General features: G+C 47.0%; 1 protein-coding gene across 1 annotated transcript; it reads left to right on the top strand.

Annotated features, from left to right (window-relative positions):
* Nucleotides 1–5,249: 5,249 nt before the first annotated feature.
* On the top strand, nt 5,250–16,107 carry LOC311186627 (cytochrome P450 2G1-like; the record flags this gene model as incomplete). The annotated part of the gene is made up of 9 exons (XM_084257740.1): nt 5,250–5,429; nt 6,744–6,906; nt 8,402–8,551; nt 9,604–9,764; nt 9,997–10,173; nt 11,887–12,028; nt 14,162–14,349; nt 14,739–14,880; nt 15,926–16,107. The coding sequence occupies 9 exons, from the start codon at nt 5,250–5,252 to the stop codon at nt 16,105–16,107; spliced, it is 1,485 nt and encodes a 494-aa protein (XP_084113866.1).
* Nucleotides 16,108–16,581: the final 474 nt, after the last annotated feature.

Below are 16,581 nucleotides of genomic sequence, written 5' to 3'. Positions count from 1 at the left end.
TAGGTAATTACCCTATTTGGTGATCTTTAAGCCTTTTGGATCTGTGGTTTGGTGTCTTTTACTACTTTGTGGGGGAATGCAGCCATTATTTCTTCTAGTATTTCTACATTTGCATTATGTTTTTCTTCTTCTGGTTTTTCAGTTCTACACTCACTAGACCATTTGACAGAGGGAGAAATGAAAGAAGCACAAGGAGAAAGAAAGAGCAAGGAGAGAAGAGAAGGGAGGGGGAGGAGGAAAGGGAAGAGGAGGGGATGATTGGCAGAGGGATGAGTGAGATGAGAGAAGGAAGAAAGAGGGAAGGAAGGGAAGGAGGGAGGGGAAGGAGAGCCTTTGAGACAGGGAAGGAAGGGTAGCGGGGAGAAAGAACACAGAAGAATGAGGAGAAAAAGGGAGATAATGGAGGTGGGGAGAGTGAGGAAGAGAGGAAAGGGTAGTGAAAGAAGGATAGATTATGTAAGTCTTTCATGTGGCAATCAGGCATGAAAGATGGTTCCAAAAAACAAAAATGAAACATTAGAATGTTATAGCAAAAACAGGTCTCTCTGATGGTGCAAGGAGTTAAGACACAACCACAACCTATGAATCCATCCGCAGCCTCTGCAGCACGAGTTCGACCCCCGGCTCTCCAGGGAGCAACCCACATGGTGCAGCAGACCTCTCCTGTCTCCCCGCTGCTCCCCTCAGCAGTGTATTTTGGTCAATCTGCCTGTACTGTTCCCCACTCTGTCTCTGGTGAATCCTCTCACCCCCCCCCCCAACTCTGGCCTCTACCCCGGTTCTTGTATGCATAAATATTTTTTTAAAAAAGAATTTTATAGCAAAAATATACTAAGTTAAATACAAAACTGCTGCCTTTCTGATTTTATTGACTAATTTTAAATTTGGGAGGAGAATCACTCCAACAAACAGAGAACACAGTCATCGTGACTTAGCAGTTTCCCCGAATTGCAGAAAAGGACAGACTTAATTATGTAAACAAAGTGAGCTCACCTTTAAACGCGCCAGCTCCAGGGCCTCCCAGGCCGCGCAGGGGTTAGTCTCAGAGCTGTCAAGCTATCGCCAGCCACTGCAGCACGAGCTCCATCCCCGGCCAGGGAGCCACCCACATGGCACAGCAGACCTCTCCTGACTCGCCCGCTGCTCCCCTCAGCAGTGTACTTCATAGATCCACCTGTTCTGCTCCCCACTCTGTCTCTGGTGAGTCTTCTCACCCCCCACACCTCTGGCTTGTACCCCAGTTCTCGTATGCATAAATACATATATACATACATAAATATGGCAGCTCGAAAAGATGCATTTTCTATGCCATGAAATGCCCCAGTCAGTTTCTCCTTGTTTTCATGTTGTGGAAAATTCTTCTGACAAGAAGGAAAGCCATGAAGAAGCCCCACGTACGACGCCACCCGCTCGCCAACGAGAGGACCCCGGCGCCGACGTCACACTTTGCAGCGGGCTTCGTAACAACCCCAAGTCGTAGCGCCGGCTCGGGCGGTCGCTTCCTGCTCCGGAAGAGCACCGGGGTCACCCGGCCCCCCTCCCCTTAGCTCCTCGCTCGCCTACAGCGGATTCCCAGCACCACCCCGCAACTGCAACAGTCCACTGACCCCCGAGAGCTGAACGCCCTCCAATTCCCGGCTCCTCCCACGCGGGCCCACAGGTTCCGGGAGCCACGGACTCCGAGGAAAATGCTAGCCTGAGCCTGCTCAGCCCTGGAACCACCCCCCAAAATGTCTCCTGTATCGGGGTCTGTTTGGATTAGGCATAAAGACTCCCCCAGTCTCCCTTATCTCACTCCCCCAGAAATAATTTAGTTCCCGCTATTCTCCCTTCCGTCACCGGATCCCGCCATCTCAGCGGTGGGAGCGGGCGGGAGCACTCGTGGCCCTTCCACCTGCTGCGCCACAAGGCAGTTGAGGCAGTTGCTCCTCGCAGCTCAGTAACGGCCTTTGTAATGGGCCAATCAGGTGCGTGCTGTGAGCTGATTGGTGCTAATTGGTCCAATCAGACTTGTGGTGAAAGAGGCTAGAAACTGCCGTTTGTAACGGACGAATCAGTTGCAAGCTATGAGCTGATTGGTGCTAAATAGTCCAATCAGACTTGTGGTGAAAGAGGACAGTAACTACCATTTGTAATGAGCCGATCAGGTGTGACCTGTGAGCTGATTGGTGCTAAATGAGGGTTAAAGAGGCTATAAGGGGCCTCCCTGGTGGCGCAGGCGATTGAGCGCCACACTGCGAAGCTGTCCGCAGCCTCTGCAGTACAGGTTCCATCCCGGCTAGCCCGGCGAGAATCCCACATGGCAAAGAAGACCTCTTCTTTCTCACCCACTGCTCCCCTCAGCAGTGTATTTCAGCCTGTTCTGCTCCTGCTCTGTCTCTGGTGAATCCTCTCACCCTCCTGCACATCTGGCCTGTACCCCGGTACTTGTATAAATAAAATAAATCTTAAAAAAAAAAACAACAACTTTGGGCCTCCCCTGTGGCGCAGCGGTTGAGCGCTGGGTTGCGAAGCTGCCCGCAGCCTCTGCAGCGCCAGTTCGATCCCCGGCTGCTCCCGCTGCTCCCCGGCCACCGGAGGAGGGTCCCACATGGCGCGCAGACCTCTCCTGCCGCCCGCTGCTCCCCTCAGCAGTGTACTTCGGTCCTTCTGCCTGCTCTGCTCCCCGCTCTGGCTCTGGTGAATTCTCTCACCCTCCCGCGCTTCTGACTGTACCCAGTGCTTGTATAAATAAATAAATAAACAGATAGATAAATAGATAAATAAATAAATCTTTAAAAAAAAACAAACCTTTAAAGAGGCTATAAGCTAGGGTTGGAGAGAGCTGACAGAAGCCCCAAAGGAAAGGAGATGACGAGCCCAGCCCTCAGAGAAGAGGTCAAGAGAGCCGCCAAAGGAGAGACGACACCAGCCCCCAAAGAAGAAACAATGCCAGCCCCTGAAGAAAAGAAGAAGGTTCCAGGGGCCTCCCCGGTGGCGCAGCAGGTTGAGCGCACAGCTGTGAAGCAGTCCGCAGACTCTGCAGCACCGGTTCGATTCCTGGCCGCTGGGGAGAAACCCACATGGCGCAGCAGACCTCTCCTGTCTCGCCCACTTCTCCCCTCAGCAGTGTATTTCAGTCAGTCTGCCTGTTCTGCTCCCCACTCTGTCTCTGGTGAATTCAATCACCCTCCCATGCCTCTTGCCTGTACCCCAGTTCTTGTATAAATAAATGTTTAAAAAAGAAAAAAAAAAGACGGTTCAAGCCCACAAAGGAAGAAAAAAAGCTGCATCCAGTAGCCGCCCTCCCAGGAGGGCAGAGGAGCTGAAGGACACTGTCACAGGCTGGGCCTCGGGCCTGTCTCTGATATGCCTGAAAGAAGTAGCAAAGGCCCTGGGCCTGGTGTCTCAAAGAGCTATTTATTGTTGGGGTAACCTAACAACTCACACAGAGCTGTGCACACTGGGGGTCTCTGACACTGCCTCTGCAGGACCAGTAGTGGCCATCACTACTGGCCAGAGCTGTCCAGCACTCCTGGTGACCAGCAGCAACCATCACTAATCTTTAAAAAAAAAAAAAGATACTTGCAGAATAGATGTCAGGGAGAAGGAGAGAGGGGGGAAGGGATAGCTGGAATGGAGGGAGAGGAGAAAACTGGGAAAATGAAAGAAGGCAGCTACAACAACTCTCATCCTGTGAAGGACATCCTACCAGTGTCAGCTATCCAGTAACCCAGTTCCTCAACCTTAACCTGTTTGCCCACACTGTGTTTCTGTTTATTTTATACAGACAAAACCAGAAAACCAGGCGAGACAGACTGAGACCAAGATGAAGGTAGAAGATAGACCAGGGTTATCCACAGCCGCATTATCATAGTTAAAAGCACGCCTGCCAGCCCCATGACAGATCACGTCAAGACCAACGTGGGGAAAAGGGGGCTTGTAGATAGTTCTGGTAACCCCTACCTATTTCTCTGAAATCCTGCTGACGCAGATACTTTTGTCTCTCCCTCTCCTTACTACTCTTCCATATAAGTCCGAGCTTCTCCCCAGTTTGGGAAGTTGGTCTTGGAGACAAAAGGCTGCCATCGTGTCATGTTGATGTCCCATGTCTCTGGTGGCTAGACAATTGGCTGGAAAGCACTGAGCAGCAGAACCCTGGCTCCTGTAACAGCAGCACATCCACAATCCAGAAGGCGGCGCTGTGTGAGCTGCTCAGTTTCCCCAGAATTCCCACCACTTTTAGACATATCAGTCCAACCAGTCAAACCTGCAAGTTCCCTAAGAGATTCGATTTCCAAGTGTGAAAATCTGGCTACATGAGAAGGCGCACCGGATTCTAATAATATGTACAACTGGGATATAATACAATACCCAGGAATTTTGTTTCAGGACAGTAAAAGAAGATTTACAAGTATTTGGAACAAATAGGATTGCAGTCTACTATATTAGATTATTACAGAGAGGGCAATCGCTAGGTCTGTGTCTAGAGGTGGTCTTCCCCTCTCAAGAAGAGGGTCAAAGGCGGTCTCTCCATCTCAGATTTGAAAATGAATATACCCATACATGTCTGCGCATGTATACACACACATCAGCAAGGTCCTAATAAACCAATACAAATGAGTTTTTTATGGTTTTTGATTATTACTATTTAATATTACTTGAGTAGAAACAAGAGAACTTATTGAATAAAACCCATTCATTTGAGGTATTCCTTGAGCTATTCTGAATCTTCGTCTTATTGTCTTTACTTCAAAAAAACTAGTCAGGGGCTGGCAATGAAAAAGGAATCATCCCAGTTCTCTATCAAGATTTTCTAAAACAGAAATGGTTACCTTATTTGACAGATGGGCCAACTGAGACCAAGAGGGTTAGGTGACTTGTCCAGTAACGAAAAGATACAGCTGGAATGTGAACCTAGATCATCTGCTTCCTAAATGCAACACCCTAAAAATGACATTCAACTGGCTCCCGCTAGTACCTTACCAAGACATGTTGAACTAGGGTTCAAGCCAAAAATAAGAACTGAGGGGCTGGAAATATGAATAAAGGGGAATGACTCCACTGGATTTCCCTAGTGAATTCGATCCACTTTTCTCCAGGTGGGAGATTACAAGTTATATAACCACCACCCTCACATAAAGCTATCACTTCCATGATATAATCCATACCCGGAAAACTTGAATCCTAGGGTGTTCCAATTTCGGCACAGCTGATTTCTCAGAACCTATTTAGGCAAGATCTGGCACACAAGCTCTCTACCTGAAATCATGGAGCTAGGAGGGGCCTTCACCATCTTTCTGGCTCTCTGCTTGTCTTGCCTGTTCATCCTCATCGCCTGGAAACGGACCCAGAAAGGGGGAAAGCTGCCCCCTGGTCCCACCCCGATACCATTCCTGGGGAACCTGCTGCAAGTCAGTACCGAAGCCACCTTCCAGTCCTTCATGAAGGTGAGTCTGACCCAGGCTCCCTGAGAGCGGGAAGCAACTAATTCCACAAACACACATCTAGCCTTCTAGCTTCTGAAACACAGACTCTTAAGGCACAGACTTTATGGAGCTTAGCACAAGGGAACTGAAGACTCACCCTCTCCAGACTTTAGAATCATAATACCTTGTATTCTTAAACATACAAATTTTTCTTGCATACTGCCTGTCTTAGAAGTTTGACACTCGTTAGCATGAAAACTCAGGAACTAGAAATTTAGCCTTTCATGGAGAGATGAATCTTGGCATTCATCTCACGTGGGCCCATCATTTCACAGATGAAGAAACTAAAACTCTGGGGGTATTGGAGGCAGGGGTCTCACCCAGGGTCCCAGGAGACAAGAGTTCTTCCAAGCCCAAGAACCACTGTTAATTGATATCCCCATATTTTTATTGCCTTGAAATTCCCACCCCCTAATATTCTTTTTACCCCAACAATTCGATATTTATTTAAAGTAGATATTTATTTAAAGTAATGCATTTGCAGCTCAAATAAGTCCTAAATTGTACATTTTAGATTTAGCTAACTTCATAAAAATATTTCAAGGACAGCTGAGCCACAGATTTTGACTACACAATTATTTCTTGGCCCATTCTTCTCTCTCCTTTCCCAAGTAACCGCTTTTGGATACAGTTCAAGGTAAACTTTATCCGTGTTGTATTCTGTCCCCTGCTCTTTAGGAAAGAACTGTCGCCTAGTGGGCAGGCCCAGTGCTCTCCTAATACAAAGCACCCTGTCGTTATAAAGTTCCTTGGAAAGTCTTTTCTTTTTTTGTTTTTTCTTAAAAGATTTATTTATTTTTATACAAAAACTGGAGTACAGGCCAGATGCGCAGGAGGGTGAGATAATTCACCGGAGACAGAGCAGGGAACAGAACTGGCAGGCTGAAGAAATACTCTGCTGAGGGGAGCAGCGGGCGGGGCAGGAGAGGTCTGTTGCACCGTGTGAGATTCTTGCCAGCTGGCCAGCCAGAATCGAACCTGCACTGCAGAGGCTGCGGACAGCTTCACAGTGTGGCGCTCAACCACTTGCGACACCAGGGAGATCTGGAAAGTCTTTTCTTAATGGCTCCTTTCACAACCTTATCCTCTTATATTGTATCATCTCACATGAACCCCAGGATACTGAATCCTGCAGCACTTTAATACCATTTTCTAATACCCTCCTCCAATGTGATGCCACAACAGCCAGTCTGCTCAACATTTTGACCTGAGACCCTCCCTAAAGTTCCTGACTGGTCCAATCAAGCCCTCCTGTATGTCTTCCTTCATGTCCAGCTCCAGGAGAAATATGGCCCAGTCTTCACAGTGTATATGGGACCCCGGCCAGTCGTTATATTGTGTGGACATGAAGCAGTGAAGGAGGCCCTGGTAGACCGAGCAGATGACTTCAGTGGCCGTGGAGAACTGGCTTCAATAGATAGAAACTTCCTAGGTTATGGTAGGTACTAATATGACATGCAAAATAATAACGATGGGCTTCCTATGTCCTGGGTTCTTTGATAAGTACTTGACATGAATTATTGCACTGACTCATTTAAAGAGCTACGAATACCTTGCTGATTTTACAAATGACAAAACTGAGCGTGAGAAAGATTAGGTAATACCACACAGTAGGTGGTAGAACCATTCTATTTTGAGCCCAATTGCACCCCAGTGCATCTGCTCCGTTACTTCTGCTCTTATTTATTACCGTTGTTGTTATTATTTTTATTGAAGTACCATTACTTTATATCCTTACCAGTATTTTGACAGTGTAGAAATCCCCCCCAGATGTGGTCACTATAGGCCTCCCTCCGCTGAAGCACCCATTGTCCTCCACCACAGTCCATTGTGTTTTCCCCCCATAACCCTGTTTTTACTCCGTTCTTAGATTAATGGGTTAGTGACACTCTTTGTATAACCACAGGAGCCCTCATAGCCAATCTTCTTATTTTCCTACACGTACACGAACACAATCCATTAGTCTCTACCTCTTCCAATTAGGTAGGAATCTTTCTATAGTGTCCCTAGACATCCAACAATAACCAACCATACCTTTCAATCCCAAAGAGCTTCACACCATTCTTTCCATAGTTCCATTCATTCATCCATCTCTATACTTTTCCTTCCATCTAGACATTTTCCCATTGGTCCATAGATCCACCCAAAATATCCATCATTAATTAGCTTTTCTAGACAAATATCTTTCTATTCAATTTATATGTCTATCAATTAATTTTCTATTTACCCATCATGCAATCCATCTATTCATTAACACTTCTGTCATTCATTCATCTATTCATTTTTCCATCTATCCATCTTTCCATCATCCGTCCATCCTTCCAAGCATTTATCCATTCATCTCAAGCCACCCATCTAGTAACCCTTCACCCATTCATATAATTTTTCATCCATCCACCCATCAGTTGTTGCAGTCATAAACTTCCTTCCATTAATTAATCTACCAATTAGATGGTAATTTCTGGAAATTTTTTAATGTTTCTCATAACACAGTAACTTCTTTGGTGGAGATACGTGGATGTACAGGGATGAGCTTCTGTGGACATGTATGAGTATGTCTAGAGATTCCAGACAGCATATAGCAAAGTCTCCTCAATCAGGAAATTCTCTACGGCATCTATACAGCCTGCCCTCCACACTTCATTGCTTCCTTTGGGTTATTTATCTAATTCCAGGTCTCTATCCTATAAGAAACTTTCCTTAATTTCCCCAAATCACTGCTAGCCTGATTGCCTTTCTCCCACCTGGTTTAGGACTGTTGTGAGGGTTCTGTAGAAAGGGAACTTTAGTCTCCCCATCAAGTCTGGAAGGTTGGAGAGGTCTCCCTGAAAGCAGTCTTTAGAGTTTTCACAATCTGTTCCCATCCTTGTCTAACACAGAACAGGGATCAGGAAGGGGAGGGGAGGCAGGAGCCTGACACTGAGTTCCTACAGGTGTAGCTATGGCTAACGGGGACCGGTGGCGGATTCTCCGACGCTTCTCCCTGACTATTCTCCGGGACTTCGGGATGGGAAAGCGGAGCATTGAGGAGCGGATCCAGGAGGAGGCTGGCTTCCTGCTAGAGGCTTTACGGAACACCAAGGGTATGGAGGCATTACGGAACACCAAGGGTGGGGGAGGGGGGCTTCAAATGACTGGGTGGCTGTAGAGAGCTAAGTCATGAGAAGATGGGACTTTGTGGGAGAAAGTTCTGGAATGGGAGAGGATGAAAAATACTAAAGATTTCCAACTAGCTTTCATGTGAGTCTCTGCTTATTTCTGGGGACAGGACCAAATTTTATTACACACACAGAGAATTGTGGTAAAAACCACATGACATCACATTTGACCATCCTAACCATTTCCAGTGGTACCATTCAGCACGGTTATGTATATTCACATTGTTGAGACAGAGTTCTAAAACTTTCTCATCTTGTAAATCAGAAACTCAATACCCATTTTATCTGTATTTTTAAAGAAATATAGTAGCTGCCTATAAATAAAGTGTAAAACCACTGGAGTCTAGAGAGAAAAAGAGATTGAGAAATACAGATATGAATAAAATAAAAGATAGAAATGGAGCTAAATTTCTCTATATCAGAGATGCCTCACCTGGGCTCCGTAGATGCAAAACCATCCACATGAAGACTTTGAATGTTCATGTGCCCTCAGCTATTATTTGTGATATTGTAATTTGGCAAATATGGGCATAAACCTGGGAGAAATTTTCTCCAAAACCACTGGATCCTGGCCAGCATCCTGTTTGCAGGTGGTACAGTTGAAGTATTTTTTTAATAGCTCAAATGTCATCATTGGTAGAAACATACAGGCTCCACACCCCCTTAAAAAACAAGTGTCCCTTAACCACGCTTCCTTCCCAAATCTGTGGCTCTCCTCCAAACAGTCATGTACTAAGGACAGAAAGAGATGATTAAGCTCCACTAGCACTTCTTGAGCAACGACTGGCTAAGTATTTTACATAGTTGGATTGTGCCCTCATGAACCAGTGAAGTCGTTGTTAAATCCTTTTGCAGATTGCAGTTTGCAAAAATAACATAACTCACAAGCACTATTAAGCGGCAGGGTCAGGACTAAATGTCTGTCCATGCCATGCTCCCAGTCCTGGCTTCCAACCTAGACAATTTCCATCACCCAGGTGCCCCCATCGAACCCACCTTCTTCCTGAGCCGCACTGTCTCCAACGTCATCAGTTCCGTGGTCTTTGGAAGTCGCTTCGACTATGAGGACCAGCAGTTCCTGAAGCTGCTGCGGATGATCAATGAGAGTTTCATTGAGATGAGCACATCCTGGGCACAGGTGCCCACAAGACCCGCCCCCCCCCCCGCCATCCCCTCCACCACCCACCTCAGTTAATGCCTAGTGCCTAGCCTTAGCTTACTTGTCCCCCAACCCTGGCGCGCAGGCACCTGAGAAGCTAAGGGACTCACCCCATCTTAGACCCGGCACTGGTGTTAAGCCTGGCTGCTTGACAGACTCACCCGTCCTGGCCCACGACACCCATCACTGATGTCACTTTGCCCACCCGCAGCTCTACGACATGTACTCTGGCATCATGCAGTATTTGCCAGGAAGACACAACCGCATCTACTATCTGATAGAGGAACTCAAGGACTTCATCGCCTCCAGGGTCAAGGTCAATGAAGCATCCCTTGACCCCCAGAACCCTCGGGACTTCATTGACTGTTTCCTGGTGAAGATGCACCAGGTACCTCTTCCTCTTCTCCATGCCCCACCTCTCATCAGCTCAAGTCCTGGCACCTGCAACCACACTTATTTTTTAAAATGGTACCATATTTTTTTTATTGGGGTAACACTGGTTTATGATTGTGTATATATCTTACGGGTTAGGTTCACACTCTTCAGATGTTAAGTTACCACACTACATCACACACTACACTGTGTGATGGAGAGGCCATCACACAGCACACAAAGTCTTCCCCCAGCTCTGTTGGCCTCTCCCCCTTGGCTCACCACACCCCACACTCCCCCATCTGGTAACCGCCTCAATCTGCCTTCAGATTTCTAGGGTTTATTTTGGTTTATTTTTGCCTGTTCATTTGCTTTATTGCTTCATAGTCCACATAGGGGTCAAATCAGGTGGCATTTGTCTTTCTCCTTCTGACTTACCTCACTTAGCCCCCTGAAATTTTGTCCTTTGCAAAAACTGGATGGAACAGGAGGGAGTCACACTGAGTTAAGTCAGAAGAAGAAAGATTTCCATGTTGCCGCAAATAGCAAGATTTCATCTTTTTAAACAACAGCTAAATAGTGACCCTCTGTGTGTATGTGCCATATTTTCTTTACATACTCATCTGTCATTGGACACTTAGGTGGTTTTCATAACTTATGCCTACACCTTTAAACTCAGCTGTAAACACCCTGGAGAAAAAAGCAAACATTGTTTTACATTATTTACTTTTATGATGAGATATAGAAACTATAGAGGCATAAACTTTAAAATAAATTTTGACTCTAAAAATTTGGGAACATAGAAATGTAAAATCATACACCTTTCTAATCACCTATGCCAAGGCTTAATACTGTAGAGAAGTAGAAGTAGAGAAGTAGAACAGTAGAATTTGAGTTCAGGCATTGAAAGTCTTTAAAACTGAATTTAAACTTTGAAATTAAAAGTTTAAAATTTTAGAGACATAAAAATTTAGAAGCTTATATTTGTGTCATAGTGTAAGGGCAGGAATGGACCCAGTGCAGGTTTTCTGATCCCATGCAGACCGGGTAAAGGAGGAGTCAGAGCCCTCAGGTGTTTTGCAGGTCTTTTATTGGGGTTCACCAGGCATATGGCAGGCAGAGGTGCTGGGGGGCTGGGAGGCCTCCCAGTCCCCAGCAAATCTTCATTCTCTCTGGGCTCTATGGCGTTCTTTGCTTCTGCTTCTTTGCTTCTCTTATCGGCTTCTTTCTCAGATTCTGCTGCTTCTCGGCTTCTACTGGTGTCCCTGTGACGCCGCCCTTAAAAAAAGCACAGTCTTAGCCCAGGTGAATCCTATTTACATCTGCCCACACCCTATTCCAGGTGCCCACCATCAGGCATGCATTCAGGACAAGGATCCATCATCTATTCTGATTGCGGGAGGGCAGAAAAGCCTAACATTTTCTTTACCCTACACATAGATTCTTAAAATTTTATAAATTGATGTTTTTATGTTATAGAACCAAGGCAATCTCTACTTTCTTCTCCTCCCTTGCCCCACTGTTCACTGCACTTCAACATCACTGGCTTCCTCCAAGACACCAGGTGTAATCCTGCCTCAGGACCTTTGGACCAACTATATCCTCCTCCAGGCGCATATTAGCTTACCTACCTATGGTGATCCACAAAGGCCTACCCAATACACAGGGAGGAAATAAGAAGACAAAGACAGTAGAGGTTGATTCTATTTCCTGTCCCTCTCATTTTCAGGACAAAAATAATCCCCAGACAGAATTCAACCTCAGGAATCTGGTGCTCACCACTCTCAACCTCTTCTTTGCTGGCACAGAGACTGTGAGCTCCACACTACGCTACGGGATGCTGCTGCTGATGAAGTATCCAGAGGTGGAAGGTGAGCTTGACAGTGCCCACCTGAGCTACTCACCTGGTGACTTCTTTTCCCAAAAGGAAAGAAGACATCCTCCTGCAACCCTGGAAGCCCATGCCCTACATTCTTCACACTTTATTTATTTTTTTAAAGATTTATTTATTTATGCATACAAGAGCTGGGGTACAGCCAGAGATGCAGGGGGTGAGAGGATTCACCAGAGACAGAGTGGGGAAAAGAACAGGCAGAATGACTGAAATACACTGCTGAGGGGAGCAGGGGGCAAGACAGGAGAGGTCTGCTGAGCCATGTAGGTTGCTCCCTGGCCAGGGATCGAACTCGTGCTGCAGAGGCTGTGGATAGTTTCGTAGGTTGCGTCTTAACCCCTTGCGCCACCAGGGTGGACCCATTCTTCACACTTTAGAGCCTCAGTAGACGACATTTCAGAATCCCTAGTCTGGAAGGTCACTGATTTCAATATTTTGCCTAATGCCTGTGGGCTGCTGTAGTGCCTTAGGCTGCTGTTTACCACTTGAGAACGTACATCTACTCTCTTACAGTTCTGGAGTCCAAATGTTCAAATAGACTTTCACTGAGCTCACTCAAGGTAGAATCAGATGCCCTGCCTGTCCCAGCTTCTGAGCTGCATTCCTTCTGTCTCTGGGTTCATAATCTCTTTCTTCTGTCTTCAACAGTAACAGCACAGCCTCTTCCCATTTCTCTCTGCTTCCATCGTCTCGTCTCCTCTGAGGCTACCCTTCTGTTGCCACCGTATACAAACACCTGTGGTTATATGTAGAGCCATCCTGCGATAGGGATAACCCTGAGATGGGGATAACCTCCCCATCTCAGTGCCATCATGTAATGATAGCTGCAAATCCCCTTGCATCATGTAAGCTAACATTCACAGGTTCCAGGCATCAACAACAGGTCAATATCTCAGATGACCCTTAGTTAGCCAACTGCAATGCCAGAATGAAAGAGATCCATCTTCAACACATCATAAGCTGGCCTGGTTGCGTAACTCCAGTAATGAGGGAGCCATTATTTATTTAAGCAAAATCCCCGATGTTGGCTTCTCCCCCTATGCTAATGCAGATCCACACAAGCCAGTGGATTTTCCTGCCACAGATAATGGGTGACACTAATATGCTTCCATTCAAACTCTTGTAGTCCCTCCTCCATGATGGGGCTTGTCTTTTACTAATATAAATAATCAAACATTATTGGATGCTTTCTGCGCTAAACACTGTCCTAGCTACTTTCATACTGGATTTTATGCAAATGTAACTCTAAAGGGCTTGACAGACCATCATATCCATTTTGAAGATGAAGAAACAGGCACAGAAGATAAAGACAAATGACTCTGTGGATGAGGTACTGAGTGAGGTCGTTCATCCAGGAAATGCGGCGAAGGGTCACTGCACCATTAGGGTCCTTAATCACTGTCCCGTAAGCATCATTTGTCTCAGTCCTGTTCTGTTACCTGTGATGCCTCTTTCCCATCATGTCAACAACCTGCAGGAAAGTCCTTCTGGGGCCAGGGCGCTGCCCCGTCACCAGCCTTCCATGGCTCCTTGGTGCCTTCAAGATAAAGACCAAACTGGGGGTGTGAGGTGGGCAGGGGTAGTTCTTACTTTATTAGTATAATTCGGTTTGGCTAACTTGATTGAGACCTAGGCAAAGTGCCAAAAGCCCAGACCCATCTCTAAGCTAGTGTAGGGTGTTGCTTCTTGGCTTTTTGGCTAAGATAGAGTGTCTAAGCGTAGGGAGTTGCGGTAAAAGAACCTCTGTATTGCAACAGGAGCTCAATGACTACCCTCATGTAATAATCATAACCATAGACACTTCATTTTCTAGGACTTCTTTTAAAAAGTCATAGTGTTGGGGGGAATGTAAATTAAAAAAAAAAGATAAAGATAAAAAAAGATAAAGATCAAATGTCCACTGACACTGGAGGTCTCAGGCTATGTGTCTCCCAGTGCTCTGGGGAGTATTTATTTCTCCCCACCAATGTGTCAGCACTCAATAGAGAGAACCCGCACCCCATGACCTGCTCCCTCAGAATCCACAGGTGCTGAGGTCCAAGGCATGGCTCACCTCCCGACCCCGGGGACATGTCCTGTATCTTTGTCAATGTTCCCTGGCCCCTTCTAGCCAAGATCCATGAAGAGATTAACCAGGTGATTGGACCGCACCGGATCCCGAGTGTGGACGACCGGGCCAAGATGCCTTACACGGATGCCGTGATCCACGAGATCCAGAGACTGACAGATATTGTGCCCATGGGCGTCCCCCACAATGTCATCCGGGATACTGAATTCCGAGGCTACCTTCTGCCCAAGGTAGGGTTGCACCTTCCTTGCCCCTCCTTTCCCGAACTCCAGCACACCCGTCTCTCCTCCTGGTTCCTACCCCACACTCCAGCACCAATTCTTTTTTTCTTTAAGAGTTATTTTACTTTTATGCATACAAGAGCTGGGTACAGGCCACAGCTGCAGGGGGCTGGGGGTAGGGGTGAGAGGATTCACCAGAGACAGAGTAGGGAATGGAACAGGCAGACTGACTGAAATACACTGCTGAGGGGAGCAGCGGGTGAGTAGGAGAGGTCTGCTGCGCCATGTGGGTAGCTCCCTGGCTGGGGATCGAACTCGTGCTGCAGTGGCATCTTAACTCCTTGCCCCACCAGGGAGGCCCTCCAGCACCAATTCTAACTGCCCCATTTTCACCCCAGGGCACCGACGTGTTTCCTCTGATTGGCTCAGTTCTCAAAGACCCCAAATACTTCCGCTACCCAGATGCCTTCTATCCACAACACTTCCTGGATGAGCAGGGCCGCTTCAAGAAGAATGAAGCCTTTGTGCCTTTTTCCTCTGGTAGGTTTCTGTGGTCTGAGTTCTTCCCAGGAACATGATCGATTGGCTCCTAATCCATGGTCTGCCTCTGAAGCTTGGGGATGAGTAGGAAGCTGAATGTCATTTCATAGAGTCATTATACCCAAGAAAGCCAGAATCACAGAATACTTGAACCAGCGACTCATAATCACAATCATGATAGTGCTAAGAGGGGTGAGCAAAGTTTTTCTACAAACCAAGTAGAGAATGTTTCAGGGTTTGCTGGTCATGTGGCCTCTGCATGAACTTGCAGCGACCACGACAGTACATCTATGACCAGCATAACTGCAGTGCCCAAAGACTTTACTCAAGGACACTCAGATTCGAATTTCATTTTCACCTGCCACAAAATATTGGTTTTTTTTTTTTTTTTATATTTCTCAACCACTTGAAATAGAGAAAGTAATCTTCGTTTGCAGGCAGTGCAAAAACAGGCAGGCTTGGCCTATGACCAGTAACTTGCTGGCCCACACATAATATTCTAGGACCACTATTTTAATCCACGGTAAATCCGGAACCAGGACAACAGTGAGGATACAGGTCCCCACCCCACACTTACAAGGGTCTTAGAACAGTTACTTCACCCCTAGGCTGGGAAATGGAAATTAATCTCTCCAACCACTCGGTGGGTAACTGGCCAATAACAAGCACAATCCGAGGGTAAGCTTCTTCCCCAGTGTCTGGCAGGTGTTTGAGAAACATTTGAGACATTGAACATGAACTGAATCTCCATATTTGAGCTTCCTTTAAAATCATTCCATCTTAGATTCCAAGGGAATCCAGGTCGTCAAAGGGATGCAGCAGGCTGCCTGCTGAACCCCTACAAATGGCAGAACCTAGCTGGGCGCGACATGTGGGAACCATCTGAGTCTCTATGATAACCCTATAACGTGGGTATTATCATGACCTCAGAGATGCTGGGGAGGCAGTCCAGGCTCAGAGGCGACGTGGGGCCCAAATGCTCCCCCACGCTCCCATATCCCAGTGCATGTGTGACCTGGCCTCCTGCTGTCCCTTGTGCCCACAGGAAAGCGTGTCTGCCTGGGAGAGGCCATGGCCCGCATGGAACTCTTCCTCTACTTCACCTCCATCCTTCAGAACTTCTCCCTGCGCTCGCTGGTGCCGCCTGCTGACATCGACATCACGCCCAGGGTCTCAGGCTTTGGCAACATCCCCCCCACCTATGAGCTCTGCCTCATGGCCCGCTGAGCGCCCCCTACTGGGCGCGGGAGGAACCGGCGGAGAAAAGCGCCCCAGCCCACCTGTGGGCACCCAGCCCCACCCCCTAAATTCTCACAGCAGCCCTACAGGAGGCGCTGTCCTACTGCCACGGGCCCACAGGTCTGTGGGAATCTCCTGGAAATCCACAGCTGGGTATCTTCTACCCCCAGCAGAAAAGCAATACCCTCTCTAAGATTTGGGTGATGGCCTTTGGATTTTACTTTGTCTTGATCACCTCTGGCTGGTTCTTGTTGTAGATTCCACCCTTCTGTCGTTCCTTTGTCTTTGTCCTGACAATGGCCCAAATGTGGGTCACATGCCTTCCCTGTGACGTTCATGTCCTCCACCCCCAAGTGGCAACAAGGAAATCAAGACTTGTTGTGCTGTGTGTGACATCAATAGGACACTGCAGACAATTCAAAATGGTGTCTTGGACTCTCTTGTCATTATCATTCAAAACGA

This window comes from Talpa europaea (assembly GCF_964194135.1).
Source record: "Talpa europaea genome assembly, chromosome: 16".
Taxonomy (NCBI): Eukaryota; Metazoa; Chordata; class Mammalia; order Eulipotyphla; family Talpidae; genus Talpa; species Talpa europaea.
This window is presented reverse-complemented; position numbering and strand designations above follow the sequence as displayed.